We start from the raw sequence: 21,559 nt of genomic DNA on the forward strand, positions 1-21,559 counted from the left end.
GAGTTATTTGAAATGCATCATACGACTGTAAGGAAAATCATCTACAAGTGGCACAGATTTCAAACGCCTGACGATTTATCCAGGACTGACCGTCCCAGCAAATTCAGCCCAAGGGCAGACCGTCTGATGCAAAAGGAAATCTCCAATAACCCCAACATTTCATCACAGGGTCTGCTAGTGAGTCGTGTAACTGTCGGTGTCAAAGTGCGTGCTTCTATAATCGGAAAGCGATTGCATGAATTTGACCTGCATGGGAGGTGCACCAGGAAAAAGCCCTTGCTGAACATTAAAGCAAGATAACAGTTTGTCAATAAACTGGAGACTTTTGAATCAACAAATCAAAGATAGAGCTTGTTTGGCCACAGTAACAGCAGACATGTCTGCAGACCAATGACAGCTTTTCAGGAGAAGCACCTCATACCAATAGCACATCTATTTCTGTTGAATAAATGATTGAAAAAGCTCATTTTCCTTGTGGTTTTATTCAAATGTATCAACGTTATTAATACGCACGGTTTCAAAGATGCTCAAATTCTTCGCTTGTCCAGATATGTCCAAAAAAAAAAAATTTCCACAGGGTGCGCTTAAAGTACTTATTTTTTTTTTGACACGACCGTATATCATTCCTAAATACACATTCAAAGCGAACTCATGGAAATACGTTAAGCATTTTGCCGTGTCAGAATTTCCTCAGTTGTCCTCAAGGCTTCTTTCGTTCGACTCGATTCGACCTACGAAGCATCAAATACCGCATCATGTTCGTATTTTATTCCCCTGTCTCCACATAAAGAAATCGAGTCTTCTTTATTCCTGTTTGTTCCACCATCATGAAATCCAGTGTCTATTCAGCCACATCAAATCGAAAAAGATTCTCACATGACGTGTGTGCGATTACTCACAAACAGTTCACGGAATATATGTTTACTTGAGCTCACATGCAATGTCATGGGGGTCATGGTGAAATACATCTTCACGCATTCTCATGAGATCACATATTTGTCACGGGATGTCGCACATGAAAGTAATGTAATGCGATTATTTCATCGAAACGAAAGCGGTACAACCGGCTTGTGCATCGTGAACGAAGCGTTGAAGGTAGGTTTAACGAGCGAAACGTCATTTCACGGCAAGGCCTGTTTTCTCTTGCTTGAAGTGAGTCTCATGAGGTCCAAGAGACCCTCTTAACAGCATTCTCAGCAGTTTAACACAGTCGTTTGTGAGCATATAGGGGATTTATTGAGAAAACACTTTGATAGGACATATTTGATGATTACAAGCTCCCGACACGTTATTTTCGACATGCGTTAACAAAATATGTATTTCAATATAAACCGTGATGTTCAAGATATATACCTTCATTTATATTAAGGGAACAATATGTTATTGCCCGGGCAAGATGTAGTCATATATCAAATAAATGTATAAATGTGGTTTATTATATGTCATAGAAACACTTTCAATACTTGTCGTGAAAAAATCCCTCCAACCAAAGTCCAAAAACCCCATCCATAAGACCAGCGGATATGGATGTCAAAAGAAATGCAACTTTATTTAAACAATACAGTAAGCCAGTCTGCAGAAAGTATCATTTCATGCAAAAATATATGAGACAGTGAGGCGGGGTTTTACCCTTTCTTCCCAAAAACAAACCAATCTCCTTCCCCACCATGAATTATTCACGTCTATAGGATATCTTCGATTTGTCGCGCATGCGGAGTTAGTTGCGTTTTAGAAAGGTTTTATCCGGACGGAGCTTTTATAGTCTGTACAAAGTTCATTTCCTAGCACCTTACTGACTTTCTGGCTTTCATCCCGGCTCGATACACTCTTTTTTTTTTTTTTTTTCTTCAAGCCTTATTTGGTCTGCAAGCTTCAAAGGGGTCTTGATTGGAAACACAGTGAATGTCGGTGAATCTCTAAATGCTCATTTTTGGCTGAGAAAACACAGGATTCTTCTAACTCGGTACACACTTACAATAGAACTCGATTAGAAAATGTTTTATGCTTCTAAATATATTTGTACGGCATTTGGCAGACGCGCTTATCCAGAGCGACTTACATTTATCTCATTCGTACATCTGAGCAGTTGAGGAAAAAGAAGGGCCTCGCTCACGGGCCCAACAGTGACAGCTCGGCAGTGCTGGGATTTGAACTCACGATCTTCCGATCAGTATTCCAACATCGTGGCCATTGAGCTACCAATGCTGCCACGTTGGTAGCTTAAATATCGATTAAACATATTGATTATGCTTGTTAACTAATATGGATTATTAGCTTCTGCTTCTTAGTAATAATGCTAAATGTTATTTGCACATATTCATCACACTTTATTAATATATTCTATATACTCAGCATTTATTTTAGGGGTCTACTGTATTTTAAAGCTCTAAACAGAACATATATATTCTAATCTAAAAGTTTATTAAAAATGTCTTATTAAAAATCCTTATTTAAAAAACAAACACACACATTTTTAAATGTTTTATACAGCACGGAGTGTTCTCCCGTCGTTGAATATTTCCCGGCGCGATATGGAAGGTGATTTCCGAGAACCTTTGGAGATAAAACGGTCCTGGAACGTCACGCATCCTCCAACAACAGTGAAGGTTTAGGTTCTGATCATAGAACCTTGTTCCGGTTAAAGTCCCCGGTAGTTCAGCTAATAAAATCCGTGACGGTATGAAATGTTCATTTCGGGGAATCCAGATGGGAAGCTGCATGAAAGGTCAGACGGACTGAAATTGAATGATGCAGAAGGCAGCGAGCAGGAGTGTGTAATCAACCTCAGATGAACCTGTGAATGCGACTCGTTTAGAGCACAGGATATAGAACCAAAAGGCCATAGAGAAGCGGTGACACAGATTTCTCTTCCTCTGAGCATCAAGCGCATGACACGACACTTGCTTCATTTCTGTCACATGTACACACGTTAAAACAGATCACTTCTTATGACTGGCAAACTCACATGATAGGATTATGAAATATAACATCGAAGAGCATTTTACAAACTGCTCCGGGTTAAAATAACATATACAGTGTGTTCCTAAATGATCTAAAGACAACAGGATTACGTGGTAGGACTTATCACTGCAAATATTAACGACCTACTGTACTTGTTTGAAAAATGACTGTCTCGTGCCGATTGACTGGCAGGCGTGTACTTCTCTGGAGCACAGGGATCAGAGGTGAGAAGGGAGGAAGCGAGTCCAATCCCAGAAGTTGGCGTGTGCAGGACTCCCAGTCCCGGCCAAACTCCAGCCTGCTGCACATACACGGGTACTGTCTGTCTGCCCAGCACACCCACTCCACTGCCCTCTTCACTGCCTCCCAGCAGGCCGGCCTACACCACACACACACACACACACACACACACACACACACACACACACACATTACAACAGGACATGACCAAAATGCCTTACCACCAACCCTGCTGGGAAAAAAAACAGAAAAAAAGAAAATGCAGAGCAAACAGAGCCTCTTGCCTGGGTTCGGGGCGGTCAGTGAGGCGGAAGAGAGACTGGAAGAGCTCCCCGTCTGCCATCTTCATCACTCGCATCAACTGTAGCACCAGCAGCGTGGATATCAGCTTCAGGATGTCCGCATGAGCCTTTGCACCTGAAACACACACACACACACCGGGCCAAAAGATTTCACTTCTGTGTAGTATGTTTCCTTCCAAGCAGAATTCATCCTCGATTTAAGCTCATCACAACAACACCAGGCCAAATAAATAGAATGGAGGAAGTGACGTCAAGTCAAGTGAAGGTTTCGATTACGTTTGAACGAAACCAATCCGTCAACAGTCATATTTTGAGCTCGAAAAAGGGAAACGAATTAAATCGGTAGCTCTTTTATGCTGGGAAGATATTTAGTATGCGGGTATTGTTTGGGACCACTTGTCCCTTTAGGAAAAGCTATTGCAAATCAATTTAATAGTGGGACAGATGGGAGGTGGATCTTCCAGGATGACAACATCCTCATCCTCATCCACATCCACAGGACATGAGTGTTGAATGGAGTCTGGCGTGTGAAAGTGATGCCAATCATATGCTATGGCCTTCAAACCTTCAGAGATCTCACCCCAACTGAACACTTATTGGAGATTTTGGACCGATGTGTTAGACAACACTCTCCCACCACTGTTACTGTCAGCTCCTTAAAATACACTATTGCATTTGCCTTTAAATGAGTCACGTGTTTGGACATATTGCGTTATATTCTGCAGGATATCTAGTCCTATTTATCTTCCTTGCAAAGCAGTTTCTGGTTTTCAAAGCGCTCACGGATCATCAACGTGATCAGCAGGAATGAAATAAATAAATAAAAATAAATAAATAGGATTTACCCAAAGAACAGATGCCTTTCTCTCTCAGGAAGACATTAGCAAAGAAGTCTACATCCAGGCCCAGGAATCTACTCAGTGTCCCAGTACACTCCCAGTAGCCATCCTGTGTTACAAAATAAATAAAATAAGAATTTAATAATAATAATAATAATTTAAAAAAACCCTTTTAAAAACATGTTACCCATTGGGTATTTTAAGATGAGCATATTAATGGGAAATTTGATTACTCTGTGGTTTAAACTGGCTAAATGCTTGCAACTGGGCTGACTGAATGCACATGGCCTGTTCTAGCTGTGAATGAAAGGTGTTCCAAGATAAATATATCACATTTAATTAAGCCATTAGATTAAATATTAGCTATATTTTTCTTCTATTCATATTTTAAACTGTAATTAATAATAGTAATTGAATACTGATACTGTCACTTGCCCTTAGTTATGGGTGGCATTAAATTTCAGAATACATGCGGTAGAACGTACGTGTGATGTATGCTGTGGCATCACACCAACATACCCGGTGTTGAAGGTTAAACAGCTCGTCCCAGTTGATCCTGTCAGGTCGTCTGTGTCGTTTACTTACGCCGTCTGTCTGCACCGAGTCGCCGTCTGTTTCCACAAGGGGAACTGTGCTTTGGTTTATAGCACTGTTTTCTATTTCACACAATCTTGTGAGTCGATTCATAATTGTGGAAACGTATGATTCTGCCGAACCGCTGTCCACTTCAACTGAGAATAAAGAATGGAACAATTTATTAAATCCAAGTAATGACTTAACCTGCAAATGCAAATATAAAAACGTCCAGCCAGTAATGTGGGAGAACCTACCTACTGTCTCAGTGTACCGAGATTGGCTTTTTTGTTCAACAGGACGATAAGATGGCGGCTTCTGGAGTTGGAGAAGATTAGAACATGAAGTTTGAAAACCAATAGCACCACTAGGAGGAGGAGGAGGAGGATGAGCAGGGGCTCCAAAACCAAAAGCAACTCTAGGAGCAGGAGGAGGAGGAGGAGGAGGAGCAGGGGCTCCAAAAGCAACTCCAGGAGGAGGAAGATGAGCAGAGGCTCCAAGACGAAAAGCAAAACTAGGAGGAGGAGGAGGATGAGCAGGGGCTCCAAAACCAAAATCAACACTAGGAGGACGAGCAGCAGAATGAACTGAGCCAAGAAAACCAAAATCAACACTAGGAGGAGGAGGAGGAGGAGCAGAGCCACTAAAACCAAAAGCAACACTAGGAGGACGAGCAGGAGAAGGAGCTGAGCCAAGAAAACCAAAATCAACACTAGGAGGAGGAGGAGGAGGAGCAGAGCCACCAAAACCAAAAGCAACACTAGGAGGTGGAGGAGGAGCAGCAATACTAAGATAAGGAGAAGGGGCAAGATCGGCAATACAAGCTCGATCTATTGAATCAACACTAGGAAGTAAATGACGAGGAGCAGTACTAAAAGAAGGAGAAGGGGCATGAGGGGTACGACAAGCTCGATCTACTGAATCAACATTAGGAAGTGAAGGACGAGGAGCAATACCAAAAGAAGGAGAAGGGGCATGAGAGGTAACACAATCTCGACCTAATGAATCAACGAAAGTGCGACGAAGAGGAGCTCCAATAGTACGTCGAGTAGGAGCAGCGGCTCTGAAAACAAGATCAGAAGTAGTTGCTCTCAAACTATCACTAAGGGGAGACTCCATCAAAACAAGATTAAGAGGTTCCAAACCTTCACCAGGAAGAGCTTGAAAACACGAACTAAGAGGAGGGTGGGCTTCTCCAATTAAACGAGATGCTCCTTGAATGTTAGAACTAGGACGAGGAGGATGGGCTTCAAATTCATTTCTGGGAGAACGAGAAGGAGGAGAAGATATCTGGGGGGAAGTAAAGACTAGATCACTATGATCTAAGACATCACGAGTAGCTGATCCATAAACATCAGAACCAAAACCAAGACCTTGATCGAAATTAGTTGCAGGCAAGCTGAGTCTCACAGGGTCAAGTGCACGTTTAACACGTTTAACACGTTTAAACTTCGGGAAAGGCTTATTTCTGTTAAAGTCTCCTGATGAGGGCCTGGCCATTTGTTCCTGCAGAGGTGGAAGAGATGAGCATGTCTTTTCGTTTGTATTTGTGGAAGTTGTGTAGGAAAATGCTTCAAACTGTGGCACGCTCCCGGTAGTGGAGCTGACATCTTCCACCATTGCTGACTCGAGGCAAGAGAACCCCATTTCTAATGACTCGATTTCACCGCATTCACATGCTTCATAAAACTCGTCCTCCTGTGCGGAAAAGACAGAAATGGAAAAGACAAAAGAAACCGTTGTTAAATAGTCAGTAAAATGAAAACAGTCTGACATACCGGTTCAACACGGTTGGACTGCGATACACTCCCGTTCATTTAATACGCACCCTCGGCTGTTTTGTTCATTCGTTTAACTAAATTACCGTGCGTAATATTTATTTCATACACCACGTCTGTTATTCCTTCAGCGGGTGCCAATATTTCTAGATGCAACTATATCTGGGCGGGCTTAAACAAAAAATGCAAACACGTATGGTCCTATTCTCACTAATTATGAAAATAAAACGTACGAAATCTTTGTGTATAAAAGATTGCTAAATGTTAGCTAGTTAGCTAATCTGATCTTTTTTCGCTGTCGTCCGAACTTCCCAACGTTCAGCTTAACTATCCTTTCCTGTGACATCTCACTAGTAAAAATCCTCTACAAGCCTCTGCCAGTAGATAATCCCCTTCCAGTGGAGAATCCCCTTCCAGTTCACAATATCCTCCCAGTAGAACAGATCCCGAGTCGGCCTCCTCATCCCACTGCAAAAGAAGCAGAACACCAGCACTAAAATAAAGCAGAAATGACACGAGATCGCTCTATGACATTAACTTCACTATTTAACTATTATACTTCTGTGTCACTTCCTATTTGCCTTTATGTCCTTATACGTTTTCATGTTTATTTGCATATAATATAAAGTATCTCTAGGTTATTCAAATGCATTATAAATAAACTCTATTGTTATAACTGCAATGAAGGAACAAAGATACCTGTTTCTGTTCGGTCCAGCCCATGTAAGAGAGAATATCCACATCTTCCTCTGCAATTATCTTAGGGACGTCAGTAAAGCCGGACTCAGGTTGTTCCTGGTCCTACATGGAAATAAAGGGTTAAAAAAAATTCACTGCAGTTGTGCGTTATGCCACAGAACACGTGTCTATGTGAAGGGGACATGTTTTGAAATAAGAATTGACGTCCTTATCAGCACAGTAACACACAAATCTATAACACGTTATCCATGCACATATACACTGCATGGCCGAAAGTATGTGGACAACTGAACATCGCAGTCACATGTTTGCTGAACATCCCGTGCCAGAGTTGGTCTCTCCTTTGCGCTATAATAACCCCCGTGTTTTGATCATGGTGGTGGAAACTGCATTTATATTAAATATTGTGCAGCAGTAATCTTACTCTCTCTTCAATAGCAACGAAGCTGGTGAACTGCGACAGGATGGAGAACTCTTTACTGAGCTCGATGATGTAGGATTTGAGCTCTGCTTTCTTCCCCTGACAGAGTAAGAGAAAGAACATCATTTAGTTTCAGACACAGGACAGGAATGGAGTTAACTGCGCATGTAAGGCCAATTCTGTTGTTTTCGCTATTGAAGATGTTTGGGATTGAGATCAAAAGATGAATACGAGACGACAGGTCAGAATTCCAGCTTTCACGTCCTCATGTTTACATCTAGAGGTGTTAAACGACACCATTTGTGGCAGACCACCCAATTTTTACGTGAGCAAGAGTGTTGGGGGGGTTTCTCCTTTCAGTCTCCTCTTCAGGAGGTGAGATGCTGCTCAACTGAGTTACCCGAGTCTGGAGATTGACTTGGCCAGTTTAAAACCTTCCACGTTTTCCCACCGATGAGGTCCTTTGTTGCGTCTGCAGTGCTTTTTAGGTCTTTGTCTTGCTGCATGATAAAGTTCCTCCCAGTTAGATTGGTTGAATTTCTCCTTAAACTGGAAGACAGACGGTTACTGTGAACTTCTGAATTCATTCTGTTGCTACCATCATGAGTTACAGCATCAATAAAGCTTAGTGAGTCTCTTCCAGAAGCAGTCTTGCAAGCCCAAGCCATGACACTACCTCCACCATGTTTCACAGATGAGCTTCTATGTGGTGGATCATGAGCAAATCCTTTCTTTCTCCAAACTTTGGTCTTTCCATCACTTGGGTAGAGGTTCATCTCGGTTCCAGAACATTTGTGGCTCATAATCTGCCCTTCTGATTCTTACTGCTGATTGTGGTATGGCCTCTGTATTTCTGCTCTCGAAGTTGTCTTCGAATGGTGGACTGGGATATGTTCACCCCTGCCCCGTGAAGGTTGTTGTTGAGGTCACTGGCTGTCGTTTTTGGGTTTTTCTTCACAGCTCTCATAATGTTTCTGTCTTCATCAACTGCTGTTGTTTTCCTTGGCCGACCTGTTCCGTGTGTGGTTGTTAGCCCACCAGTGGTTTCTTTCTTTTTCGGGACATTCCAAATTGTTGTATCGGCTATGCCCAATGTTTGTGCAACGGCTGTGATTGATTTTCCCTCTTCGCTCAGCTTCAAAATGGCTTGATTTTCTCCCATAGACAGCTCTGTGGTCTTAATGTTGGTTTATCCTTTTTATCAACAAATGCAGTCTTCCTAGGTGAAACCCAGGGCTCAGACTAATAGTACATATTCAGCGCTATTAATTCTTTAAACAATCAATTTAACAGAGCACACCTGGGCAGCAAGAAACACCTATCAGTCACATGTTCCAATATGTTTTTGATAACAAAATGGGTGGGTTCAAACAAAATGTTCTAAGTTATTTAACAAATCTAGATGTAAATACGAGGAAATGGAGCTGAAATTCTGACCTGTCGTCTCGTATTCCTCTCTTGATCTCAAACCCGAACATCTTCAATTGTCCTTGCCGTTGCGATACTTTCGGAGGGAACGATATAAAATAAAATATGAAAATATCCCTGCACCTTACGCTATCAGATCTGATTGGTACACTTATCTGATGTCATATTTCGACATGCTCCAAGAAAACACACCAAACTAGGCTTTACATCAAAAGAACTGCCTAAAAGTATTCGGTAAACATCCATCTATAGTGCAAACCTCATGCTCAGCCTCACTAGAGCCAAGGCTGCCATCCTCATAGTCTCTGATGATCGCTCTTGCTGTTAGCTTGTGAAGGAACTAGAATACGGGAACATAAAAGCACTCATTTTAATACATGAAATAAGGATTTGTAGTAAATCTTAGGACACTTTTTCCAAATATTTCATCAATGTTTAAGAGTCCAAATCTTACTGTTCCTTTCGTCTCCTGTAATTCTGTCGTACAAACCATGGTCTCGATTTCCTGCCCACTCAGATCACCAAACAGTGTGGCCTAAACCAATAAAAACTCTCAAGCTGAGTTCTAAGGACAAATTATTATATGCGATTGGTAAAGTACAAAAAAAAAAAAAAAAAAAGGAGTGATGCTGAAATACCCGAGTGCAGTGTGGGACAAAGCCATAGACCAGAGTGTGCGAGTCACTAAAGAGAGCGTGGAGCTGTGAGGGAGCCTGAACAGGAGAGGGCGCTGTGGGGTTGAACTGCTGCCACTTCACTGCCACAGAACTGCAGCCTGGTGATACCATGCACCTCACCTGAGAATTCACCTACAACAGCCAATCAACAATGTCTCACCCACATGTTACACATATACACCGCTAACCTGAAGATTAACTTGAAGATCATGGACTGAAGCTCACCTTCTCAGCCCACGTGTGCTTTGCCTTTGTGTCAAAAAACTCATAAGTTCCTCCACCTGCCTGAGCCAGGGCTCTGAGCATGTAACGATTAGCTGTCAGGCTACACACAAACACAAACAGATTAGCTTATACACAGAAACAGACCTCAAATTCCCTATACCTTTTACTAGTCGCTATTCAATTGGCTACCCGATTCACCCACTGGAGATTACGTCCAACGCCCGTACTGCATTGGATGGGTTTACTTATGAATGATGCGTACGACTGGGCATCCTCTGACAGTTTATCACATTGCTGAGAATATGATTCACACAACAGGATCAACAAAGGGTTCTCTAAAATCTAACCGAAGCATATGACTTGCACTTTATTATTTTCTCGTACGGGTTTACCGGAGGACGAAAGTAGACGTAGTGGGATGCGCAACAATCCGTGGATTTGAAATGCTACCCACAGCATCTTTGTGACGATTTCTTTCTGCTACTTCAGGTGAAATCTCTTATCACATTTCCTCAACTTAACTTCATTTGTTTTTTTTAAATGTTTTCTGCACACTTCTTTAATGGTAATCAATCACGAGTGTGAGAAAGGTGCTGTATAAACTGATACTAGAATCATTATTACAATGTTACAAGCATCAAGCTTAAAATGTTTCTCAATACTGACGCTCGACCTAGCTGAAATTGTTGATTTGGGAAACAAGCCTTCTCCTTCCTACCTACCTACCCCCCAACTACCCTACCACCCTGCCCCCCTACCCTACCCCCCTACCACCCAACCCCCCACCCTACCCTCCACCCCACCCCCCTGCCCCCTGCCCCCCTACCCTACCCTCCACCCCACCACCACCCTACCCCGCTACCCTCCTACTCTACCCTAACCCCCTACCATACCCTCCTACTCTACCCTACCCCCCTACCACCCTACCCTCCTACCCTACCACCCTACCTTGCCCCCCTACCAGCCTACCCTATCCTCCAACCAGCCTACCCTACCCCCCAACCACCCTACCCTAACCCCTACCACCCTACCCGCCTACCCCCTGCCTATCTATCTATCTATCTATCTTGCACATACTTCTGTTTAAAAATAAAATTTCTGCCTTTGGCTCCAGAAAGCCGCCCAGTGCTTACCTAAGGCCGCAAGTGAAGAGGCGTGTGTGTCTGACGTTGTCTCGCACCAGCTGCAGGGTTTCAGGCTGGTTCTGCACATGTCCATCGGAGATCAGCACCACGTTTCTCACACCACGTGAAGGAGGCAGAAGATTCAGGGTGCGCAGAGGTCTCCATAGCTCAGTGCTTCCGCCCACAGCAGCCGAGGACTAACAGTAAAATCGTAGATTTCATTTTCTGACGTTCAAAACTTGCCGGGGTTAATTGAAATAATTTAAAGCTGTTTTAAATGATATCACGTAACACGAATGTTTCTGGTATACAGGCGTGCATTCACTTAATTCGCACGACAATCGCGCGGAGTTGTGATATTCATCGTCTTTGATTGTAAATACTCACCATAATGAAGTTCTTGGCTTCTTCAAATCCCTCCTCTAGCGAATTTGCTGAAGGGAAGGCCTCTTTGTAATCTAGCCAACAACAGTGAGATCACACAGAGATAAAGATCGCCCATAAAAAGAGAAAATAGCTTCTGCCATCATCAGTGATGACGTTTTCACTAAAGATTTTAATAATAAACGCTGGAATTACCAACTGGACTGTCTTTTCCTAAAACAGTAGCATGATAATGCATATTAATGACACAAATGTCATTTATCAACATTGAGCATTAAATATGGTCAAATTACAACAAAATAATAAATACACTGGACAAGATTTATTATTAAAACATGCAATAATCAAGTGCTAATGAATGAAATACAAAAGAGATTAAGTTAAAGCGCACCTATTATGGTTTTGAAACGGGCCTAATTTTGTTTTAAAGGTCTCATACAATAGGCTAACATGCATCCGAGGTCAAAAAACACTTTAATAATAATAATAATGCTCATAATTTAAACTGCAGCATTACCTTTTTCCCCCCCGAGTGTCAAAAACGACTTGTTAAATGATCCGTTCTAAAGGATTCGTTCTAAACTCCTCCTTTCAGAGAGCATACTCTGCTCTGATTGGCCAGATGTCCCAGTTTGTTGTGATTGGTCTACCGCTGTCAGCGAGCAACCGATGAAGACCAGAGTTTTGCTACAAACGTAGGTTAGTACAAGAAGTAAGTCTGGAATTACTAACGACTCGTTTCAGCCGTTCAGAATCGATTCCTTCTTTCGGGAGTCGATAACTCCGTTTGTCCTGCGCTTTGATTTTTGAAACTTTGCAGACGTTTTTACATTCACAAACCGCTACATATATAACACACTACATGAAAGGTAATATTTGAAAAGCCTTAATAGGTGCACTTTAAAACTCCACTAAATATTACTCTTACATGACCAAACCATTATAAACACCATAAATTAAAGCTCTTTCCTAAGCTAAGACAAGCTTGATGATCAATATTCGGTTAACTTTTTTAACACTTTAACTCTACTGAAACATTATAGTACGTGAGCTGACTGTCTGCGTGAGCACTAACCAGAGCCAAAGGAGATGATGTTGACTCGAAGTGACCGGTCCAGTGAGTTGAGGACCTTCAGAGCGATCCTGCGTGCGTTCAGCATCGCCTCTCCTCGCATGGACTCCGACGTATCCAGCACAACGATCACATCACTCACATCTGACCCAGAAACGCCGCTGGACTCAAAGTGTGGATAAAACACCAACATGCAGGCCTGCGCAAGTAAACCGTTCAGTGTCAGGGTTTAAAGATCAATCTGTATGTTTTTTTTTATTATTATTATTATTAGTGAGACTAAACAAAGGATGAGTCTCATTTCACCTCAGTGTCCTTCTCTGGATGTTTCTCCACCCACATTCTGGGCATATGGATCTGATGCAGCGTAAAGCTGAGCCGGAAGCCGTCGGTGCTGAGAGTCTGGTCTGGTAACGTGCTCACTACAGCCTTACAATCCGTCCTCTAGGAGAAAGACCGCACCTCTAGATCACTCGAATACATACACAGCCTTCTCAAGGATATTTAACTGTAAGAAAAGCGACGTCATGTGTACGTTCCGATTAACGAACGAACAAAGAAATGACACACCTTGATTTTGATTTGATGAGAGCACTCCAGGTTAACGATCTCATAAGGCATCTCGATAGACATGCACAGAGAGAATTCTCTAGAAGAACAGAGGGATATTCAGGAATATAGTGTACATAGTAAATCAAACAGCACTAAATTGTCCATGACAGATGCGGTTCTCACCCCTCTGGTTGAAGCTCGTTCACACAGACCTTTTCAACGGTCGTCTGCAAGATAAACATGCTCTAATCATGAGGCTTGGATTAGGGGGAAAAAATTGCACTTTTAATTGTTTTAGAGAGAATTATAGCTTTGTGAATGACAAGACCTGGGTGTACCTGGGTTCTCTGGTTCAGTGCTGAGCTTTGCTGCCATGGAGCTACACTGCCTGGCAGGGAGAAGACGATGGTGCCTGCTCTCACAACCAGCTCAGTGATGAACGTCACTTTAATCAGCACTGTGGCTCCAGGGGGCAGGTTTCCCACACTGATGGTGAACACATCCTGTAGCACACACACACACACACACACACACACACACACACACACAGATATAAGAGCGCTTTTATATGCAGGATTTCCAAAAAAAAGAATAAAGAGCAAATATGAGTAACGCATGGAGAATCCACTCGGAATACATACACACCACCGGTCAAAAGTTTGTGGACACCCGACTGAAACGTTTCTCATGATCTTAAAAAGCTTTTGATCTGAAGGTGTGTGATTAAACGTGTGAAATCGGTGTCGTAGACAAAAATACAATCGCGCCGACGTATTCATTTCTTTCATTAGACTAAAACTAACATTTTATTTACAAATAAATTTTTTTTTTTTTTAACGGACGACTTGGAGAGAAATATTCCGAAAAGCAGCCGATAAGAGTCCGGCGTCGGTGTGAACTCCTTTAATACTGTTTAAAAAGCATCTCGGGGAAATTCCTCAAGAAATCGGTCGAGAGAAAACGCCAAGAATACATTTCTGGAAATTCTAGACAAAAACGGCGTCTACTTTGAAGATGCTAAAATACTCAATTATTTAATTTTAATCACAACATAATTCCCATAGTTCAAGTTGTGTTACTGCAGGGTTTTGATGACTATCATTATTCTAAAATGTGGAAAATAAACAAACAAATAAATAAATAAATAAAGAACGAGTGTGTCTAATCTTTTGACCGGGAGTGTATATATAAATATACAGCAAGGAGTGAAACGCACAGGTGCATCCTGGTCCATCAGGTAGGCTCCATGGCCTTTCTCTATAGCCTGCTTGTATTCTTTACGCGCCTGCTCCTTCTCCTTTACCTAAGACAATGAGAGATAGAGAGGGGATAAGAATAAAATGTACTGAACGGAATATTGTAGATTATTAAAGCAAAAGCAGAAACGCGGTCTTGGGAAGGCCACCTTTCCAACAACATGCTTTCCGTTAATGAAGGCTTCAAAACCACACACTGCTGCGGTCTCTTCTAGAGGGAAGACATACTTCGCCTCAATAGGAACACTGCTGTCATTTGTGTATGTCTGGAAAATGACAACCTGTTAACAGAATGAGGAAAACAAATGATTTTTGAAATATCATTTTATACATCATGAATATTTGATATGATTATTATATATATATAGTACAGCGTTCTATAGAAGTCAGACTTGTGTAGCTTATTATATGGTTTCGTGTTTATGCGGTTAAGGGATAACTCGGTGATTATGTACTGCAAAAAAATATTCCACGGCTGTGTTTCTTTCAAATACATTGGACATTAATTACCGCGGTGGAACTCTGTATTGCGTAATAATCAGCTGTTTTTCAGTGTAATACTTTACCTGAGAGAGAAGGTCCATTAGCTTACATCTCACATGCACAGCCTGCAGGGGGAGTGTCTGACCATTACTGTCCAATAAACCAGCAGTGACCTCCTCCAGAGGGTTTTTGGTCACGCCCAAACCCTCACCGTCATCACTGGACACTAGAAGATTAAACCAAGACATCCACATACACTACCGGTCAAAAGTTTAGACACACTCATTCTTTATTTATCCCCCCCACACACATTTTAGAATAATAATAACGTCATCAAAACTCTGCAGCAACACAAATGGAACTATGGGAATTATGTCGTGATTAAAAAAAAAAAAAAAAAATCCCAAAATAAATCTAAATAATTTAGTATTTTAGCATCTTTAAAAGTAGACACGCTTTTTGCCTAGAATTTCCAGAAATGTATTCTTGGCGTTTTCTCGACTGATTTCTTGAGGAATTTCCCTGAGATGCTTTTTAAACAGTATTAAAGGAGTTCACACCGACGCCGGACTCTCATCCGTTGATTTTCGGAAAATATTTCGCTCCGAGTCGCCCGCGTTTAAATAAATATTTTGTTTGTAAATAAGATGTTAGTTTTATAATGAAAGAAATGAATTTGCTGGCACGATTATATTTTCGTCTACGACACTGATTTCACACATTTAATCACACACCTTCAGATCAAAAGCTTTTTAACATCATGAGAAACATTTCAGTCAAGTGTCCACAAACTTTTGACCGGCAGTGTGTGTACACACACACACACACACACACACACATATACATACATTATATATATATATATATATATATATATATATATATATATACATATATACATACATATTCATATATATATATATATATATATATATATATATATATATATATATATATATATATATATATATATATATATATACACATATATACACACACACACACACATACTGTGACGTCTTGTGGTTATTTCTAAAACACTCACAGAAGTGAGAAGATGAAGCAGAATGTAGAGGTGCTAGAGTCGTGTCAACATGAGGCTGAAAGTCTTTCACTTCATCCTCGGGTAGAAAATACCGAACTACATATTTCAGCCTGATCTGGTCGGTGTTATACACCACGTATTCATCATCCTGCAACACACACACACACACACACACACACACACACACACACACAGAATGCAAAGTTTCAAATCAAGCTCTAAAATGTTCCCTGCCCTGAGAACCGGTTTAACGCTCAAGAGGTACCTCAAAATCAGAGTGCGTCTTTTCTGTACGGCGAACTCCATGCACGCTGTTGTAGCCCTCAGGGGCGGAGGTCAAACCGAAAGCCCTTTCGTGCAGGTCTTTACACTGGCCCAGAGCCACCTCACAGACCAGCAGGAGCCGACAGCCATCAGTCACACTGGCTTTGGAATATTTGACCGACGTGCTGGAACACAGAGCAGACCCTGACTCAGAACACGAACAACGGCATTAAACAGGAATGATATACGTGACTTTACGATACATATACGCGACCCTACTGCAGATGACGATACACTTCCTTTTAATAATTTGCACAATCTCTGGTAAAAACATGAGAAAACACTGACTTTAACGAGTCACTGAAGTAGATGCCACTTCCCAGATTCCCGATGTCTGTTCTTTCAATCCCATGCTGCTCTACTCCGACCTTGGGCAGTAACAGACCCCTGGGAAAACAAACCGAAATTCGCAATCACTTTAAAGTACTATGTGTGTCAGTTGTGTGCAAGTGTGTGATTTAGAAATAAATAAATAAATAAATAAATAAATAACTAAATAAAAAGAGACCCTCACCGAGACAGGATTCCTACCAGGCTGCTGGAACTGGTGGAATGGAGGAGAGACTTCACGTTGCCGAGTTCATTCTTAAACATACGAAGCTCTGTCGCTCTACTCACACGCAGTATCTGCTGGATCTGAGCTGGCCTGCAGGATTATTAAAGATATACGCAAAAGTAATTGAAGAAGAATATTCATATTGTAGAACGTATTCTGCCCCTTCCGAACAATCCCGGATGAAGTTCACGCTGTACATACCGATCCTGCAGAAGCTGGCTGACGCGCAGAAACTCTGGGCTTTGACACGGCACCTGCTCAATACTGCACCTCAGAGCACGATATTTCCCCAGAGAGGATGGACTGGGGTTTCCCAAAGTCGCCTCCGTCATGTTCAGGATATCTCTGATCAGCTGGGGGTGTTAACATTAATACGGATACGTCAGAGTTTACGATACCATGAGAACTGGCTACATTTTAACAGCGATTACAAAACTCTTCGTGAGAATTCTTGACGATTACTAAAGAAAATACCATCGTTCCAGACGTTACCTGACAGAGATCTAGTTTCTGGGACACCAGCTTGTTTTTTGAGTCTGGCTCTCTTATTCTAAGAGGTAGCAGAGTGTTGACTTGCTCCAGCAGACCCTTGACTTCGTCCTGGCGCTGACTCTTCTGTACTTGCAGCAGTAATCCTTCCACCCTGCTCACCTGCAGCAACACACATCACATTTAATCTCCCCGACAACCTCTGTAGTCCCATTTAGCCACTTGTTAGCAAGACCCGTAGAAGCTTTTAAAAAACAATCCCGAGTGGCGTATTACTGACGTATTTTATGTCGTCGAATAAAACGTGAAAATATCTTGAGCTTGTGTTAACCACAGACCTTATTTCAGGCATTTAAACCAAAAAACCCCATTTAAAAAACCCACTCTCTTCAGGACGATGGATGGATTTAGGACTCGTTCCTGCACCGCTTTTATTTAGTGTCTTAGAGTCTTACATCATTGAGACTGATGTTGGTAACAGGGACCGTCAGGATACTCCTGAGTGAACCGAGAGCTTCCGTCCAGATGAGTTCTACAAAGACGCCCACATCCTGGGAGACTGTACTGCAGTTCAGCTTCTCCTCCAACAGAAGCTGTCAATCACACACAGTTCAAGATAGTTCAGCAAATTAGACTATATGCAGAAAAACAGGATAGAAGACTGTACAAAGTGTGTGTCAGTAGATGTGTCCTACGGTATATGACCTGAATAAAGTAAAAACACTGAGACCAAAGTCAATTTAGACAATATAAAGGCTAAAAAAATAAAAAAAAAACCTCTCAACTTTAGCAAAGCTGTAAGGACGTGAACATTTCAAATGCCTCTGACCCTCACTATTCCATCAATGACTACGTTTACATGGACAGCAGTAATCTAATTATTGACCTTATTCTGAATAAGACAATATTCAGATTAAGGTGTTTACATGAGTCGCTTTTAGAATACTCCTTTCATGTTCAGGTTTTTCATGCTATAGAACATAGATGGATTAACGGCACACGTCATTAGTCCGACGTTCCCTCCAGAATTTCACGTATCGACATACAGGTGGTCTTCGTTATGGGACCGTATACAGTTTTGGGTGTTTTTATTTGTAATTTTCCGAAAGCTTCAAGTGCGGTGAATTATTTGTCGTGCTGTACGTGCAGATAGACGACTGCTCGAAGGCGTGGGCTGCGTCCCAAACCGCGTACTTACCTACTGTATAGTACATGTATTTCACCTGCTATATAGTAGGTAAGTACGCGGTTTGGGACGCAGCCGTGCTCTCGTTTGCCGTCAAACGGTTGAGCGCTGCCGTGTGTGATCGCGTCCTGTCGCAAAATGCGGTGAAAACTCTCACACGACGTTAATAGTGTGATTAAGGTGTGTACATGTCTGTAACGCACGTCGATAATGCGACTAAAACAGGAATACTGCACACGTCTTAATTCCGTTTGCGTTTACTCCGAGTATGACTTTAGTCGGATTAAGGTCCTCAATAATCGCTGTTTCTTAATCAGAGTCTCGTCTTAATCGGGTTAATATCGGATTATTGTTGTCCATGTAAACGTACCGGTTGTTTACATTAGTGTCTATGTTAAAAAAATAAATAAATAGTTAGAATCCAAGTTATGCTGTATTGGACTGACCTGCCGGAGGCCGTGAGAGGTCAGCTTTTCAGCCCATGGGGGAAATGTCTGCGTCTGAGTGAAGCCTTGGACCTGCAGCTCCTTTCTCAGCATCAGATACGCCTCCACAGCATCCTCAGAGCTACAGCTGTGCACCTGCTTATCCCACGATACACTCTTCTGCATTAATAGTGAAGAAATTGCCAAGGTGATGACCAACCCACTGTAAAAATGACATTTCTAGTATACTCCGTTAGATTCAGTGTACAGGACAGATTCTCTTAGATTTAGATGACTGCACCTCTGCCTCGTGCATGATGGAGCTCACGACACGATATTGCTGTCCTGCTTGGCCTTTGGCACTCTGAAGCTCCAGAACTGACCAGGTCTTGAGCTGAGAACATACCCACACGTGGATTAACACAAAAGTGCAGTTCAACTATTCATAAATAGTTTGTGTGCTTGAATTACATTGCTACACTGGGTGAACACCACCTGGTAAACTCACCTTGGACAAAATGGAATACTTGGCAACTTGGAAATCTGAAGAAAATTCCGGCACATCACGATCATTTTCCGTGTAGAATCTGCAGAGAAGGTATTATACATATAAAGCATAGTTTCAGTAACAACACATTGAAAACATTGTCCCCGAAACTGTACGACACGCTGTAAATCAACACACCTGAACCGGCCCAGGTACGAACCATCCTTCGCCTCAATCTGGGCTCTCTCATCATCAACGCCACTGTTTCGGACCTGAAGCCAATCTCTGGACTTCACTCCTGCTGGGAATTAGACAGAAGTTTTCAGCCCGTCATCAGTTCTGTATAACGTTTCACAATTTACCACAAGACAGCTTCAAAGTGACTCTCAGTGACTCATACGCCCACTCTTCTTGTAACATGAGTCATATTCCAGGAAGACTTACAATCGAACACATTAACAGTGCAAATAACATTGATCAACCTGATACACACTGCTCTCTTGTTCTGAACACTGAACCCACTGGCCTTTATTATTTCTGCAAAGCCATCAACAAAGCATGTATCAATCATCATCACAATCGATCAATCAATCATCACGGATACTCGTCGAGAGTGTAATACCAGGGTGTGGAGCTTGTTCAGGTGTGAGGTCGGAGCTCTGTGGCTTTAAGACGTGTTCTTGGACAGGAAGCAGCAGTCCTTTCTCCAGGCAGCTCCACACATACTGCAGATCGACCACAGGCGTCTGGTGTTTCTGAGCACTCCTCCACCTGCTCGTGCTTATGTTCTCCAGGCTGGTCGCAACCACAAACGAACACTAAAATAGGACAGATATGGAATTTGGATCTGATCTTGATTTCTCACTGCACACGTTTCTCGCAATCTTAACTTCCACCACGTCAACATTCTTATTTTCATTTATTTAAAAAAAAAAACAAAACGTTTCTTACATCCTTCAATCTCATAACTACGTGCCGTTAATATCCGCAGTATAGTTACTGATTAATTCATAGTAGATACTGTATAACAAGCCTTAAGATGTGTAAATGAATAGGCTGAGAGTTATATCACTGGTAGTTACACACATTTACATTTACATTTACATAGTGCTTTTTCTAGACACTAGGAAATCTCCTCAACCACCACCAGTGTGTAGCATCCACCTGGACGATGTGACGGCAGCCATAGTGCACAAGAACACCCACCACACACCAGCTATTAGTGGAGAGGACGGAGGAGAGAGTGACGTAGCCAATTCAGAGATGGGGATTATTATTAAGGAGCCATGATCAAGAAGGGCCAGTGGAGGAATTTCGCCAGGACACCGGGGGTATACCCCTACTCTTTTACGATAAGTGTCCTGAGTCATTCTATCAGGGGGTGTGCTTAAGAAAGAGATCAGAAAAGAAAAACAAAACAGCTTTGACCTTTTGGTTCACTACATATGATATATTTCCTCCATTGTCCAATATAGCAGTCATCAGCTTTCTTTTCTCCTTAAAAGGGACATTTTTCAGGTCCAGAACCACAGAGCAGTCACTGAATATAGCCATTCCTGTAAGACAGACAAAAACACATAGGGGGAGAAATCAAACACATACACTAACACTAAATAGGTGTGCTAGGTTCGTGGGCGTGTGTTGGATTGGGACACAGCCGAGTATAGTAGACCTTCTTTTTTTTTTTTTTGTGCAGGCCTACAACTTGACAGAGTGTCACTAATGTTATACTTTACAGTTTCGACTCTGAACAACACTTATTACCTTATCTCAGAGGACACTCACCTGTAAAACACTGATCTTTAATATATTAAAAAAAGAGACTTTAAAGCGATATCTGACGAAATTAATAGCACTACTCTAAATACAAGTAAATACAGGTGTAAGTCAGTCAAAACAATGAAGTGTGTAAAGCTGGGACTTACCTCAAACTCCTAATAAGACAACAAAGTCTATTCTCGGAATTTGTCTCAAGTGTAACGCGGAACTGAAAGTGGTGTTGTTTTACACGAGTGACTTCCGGGAGAAACCCC

The 21,559-nt window shown here is 41.9% G+C and overlaps 1 protein-coding gene across 2 annotated transcripts; it reads right to left on the reverse strand.

Moving 5' to 3' along the window:
• Nucleotides 1-1,414: 1,414 nt before the first annotated feature.
• parp4 (poly (ADP-ribose) polymerase family, member 4) lies at nucleotides 1,415-21,559 on the reverse strand. 2 transcript variants are annotated; one of them, XM_053627563.1, is made up of 36 exons: nucleotides 21,452-21,559; nucleotides 20,955-21,082; nucleotides 20,149-20,344; nucleotides 19,725-19,824; nucleotides 19,548-19,626; nucleotides 19,341-19,433; nucleotides 19,061-19,219; nucleotides 17,884-18,021; nucleotides 17,432-17,590; nucleotides 17,141-17,292; nucleotides 16,898-17,029; nucleotides 16,672-16,770; nucleotides 16,325-16,508; nucleotides 16,060-16,207; nucleotides 15,098-15,240; nucleotides 14,681-14,812; nucleotides 14,492-14,578; nucleotides 13,614-13,778; nucleotides 13,459-13,502; nucleotides 13,294-13,372; nucleotides 13,030-13,167; nucleotides 12,727-12,922; nucleotides 11,655-11,725; nucleotides 11,277-11,464; nucleotides 10,144-10,243; nucleotides 9,880-10,050; nucleotides 9,696-9,776; nucleotides 9,501-9,581; nucleotides 7,817-7,912; nucleotides 7,393-7,494; nucleotides 7,066-7,161; nucleotides 5,173-6,613; nucleotides 4,862-5,073; nucleotides 4,349-4,451; nucleotides 3,486-3,618; nucleotides 1,415-3,340 (listed from the first exon to the last, which is right to left on the reverse strand). In XM_053627563.1, the coding sequence occupies exons 2-36, from the start codon at nucleotides 21,078-21,080 to the stop codon at nucleotides 3,097-3,099; spliced, it is 5,868 nt and encodes a 1,955-aa protein (XP_053483538.1). In that variant the 5' UTR covers nucleotides 21,081-21,082; nucleotides 21,452-21,559; the 3' UTR covers nucleotides 1,415-3,096. The 2 variants fall into 2 exon arrangements, with proteins under 2 accessions (XP_053483538.1, XP_053483537.1); XM_053627562.1 differs by having other exon boundaries at nucleotides 19,725-19,827.

The sequence above is a fragment of the Ictalurus furcatus genome, chromosome 6 (assembly GCF_023375685.1).
Source record: "Ictalurus furcatus strain D&B chromosome 6, Billie_1.0, whole genome shotgun sequence".
NCBI lineage: Eukaryota > Metazoa > Chordata > Actinopteri > Siluriformes > Ictaluridae > Ictalurus > Ictalurus furcatus.

Coding starts and splice junctions, on each gene's coding strand:
- parp4 (XM_053627562.1), bottom strand. CDS start 21,080: ATGGCTATATTCAGTGACTGCTCTGTGGTTCTGGACCTGAAAAATGTC. Junction 19,434..19,547: donor AGTATTCCATTTTGTCCAAG/GTGAGTTTACCA, acceptor GTATGTTCTCAG/CTCAAGACCTGGTCAGTTCT. Junction 4,452..4,861: donor TGTTTAACCTTCAACACCGG/GTATGTTGGTGT, acceptor TTTGTAACACAG/GATGGCTACTGGGAGTGTAC.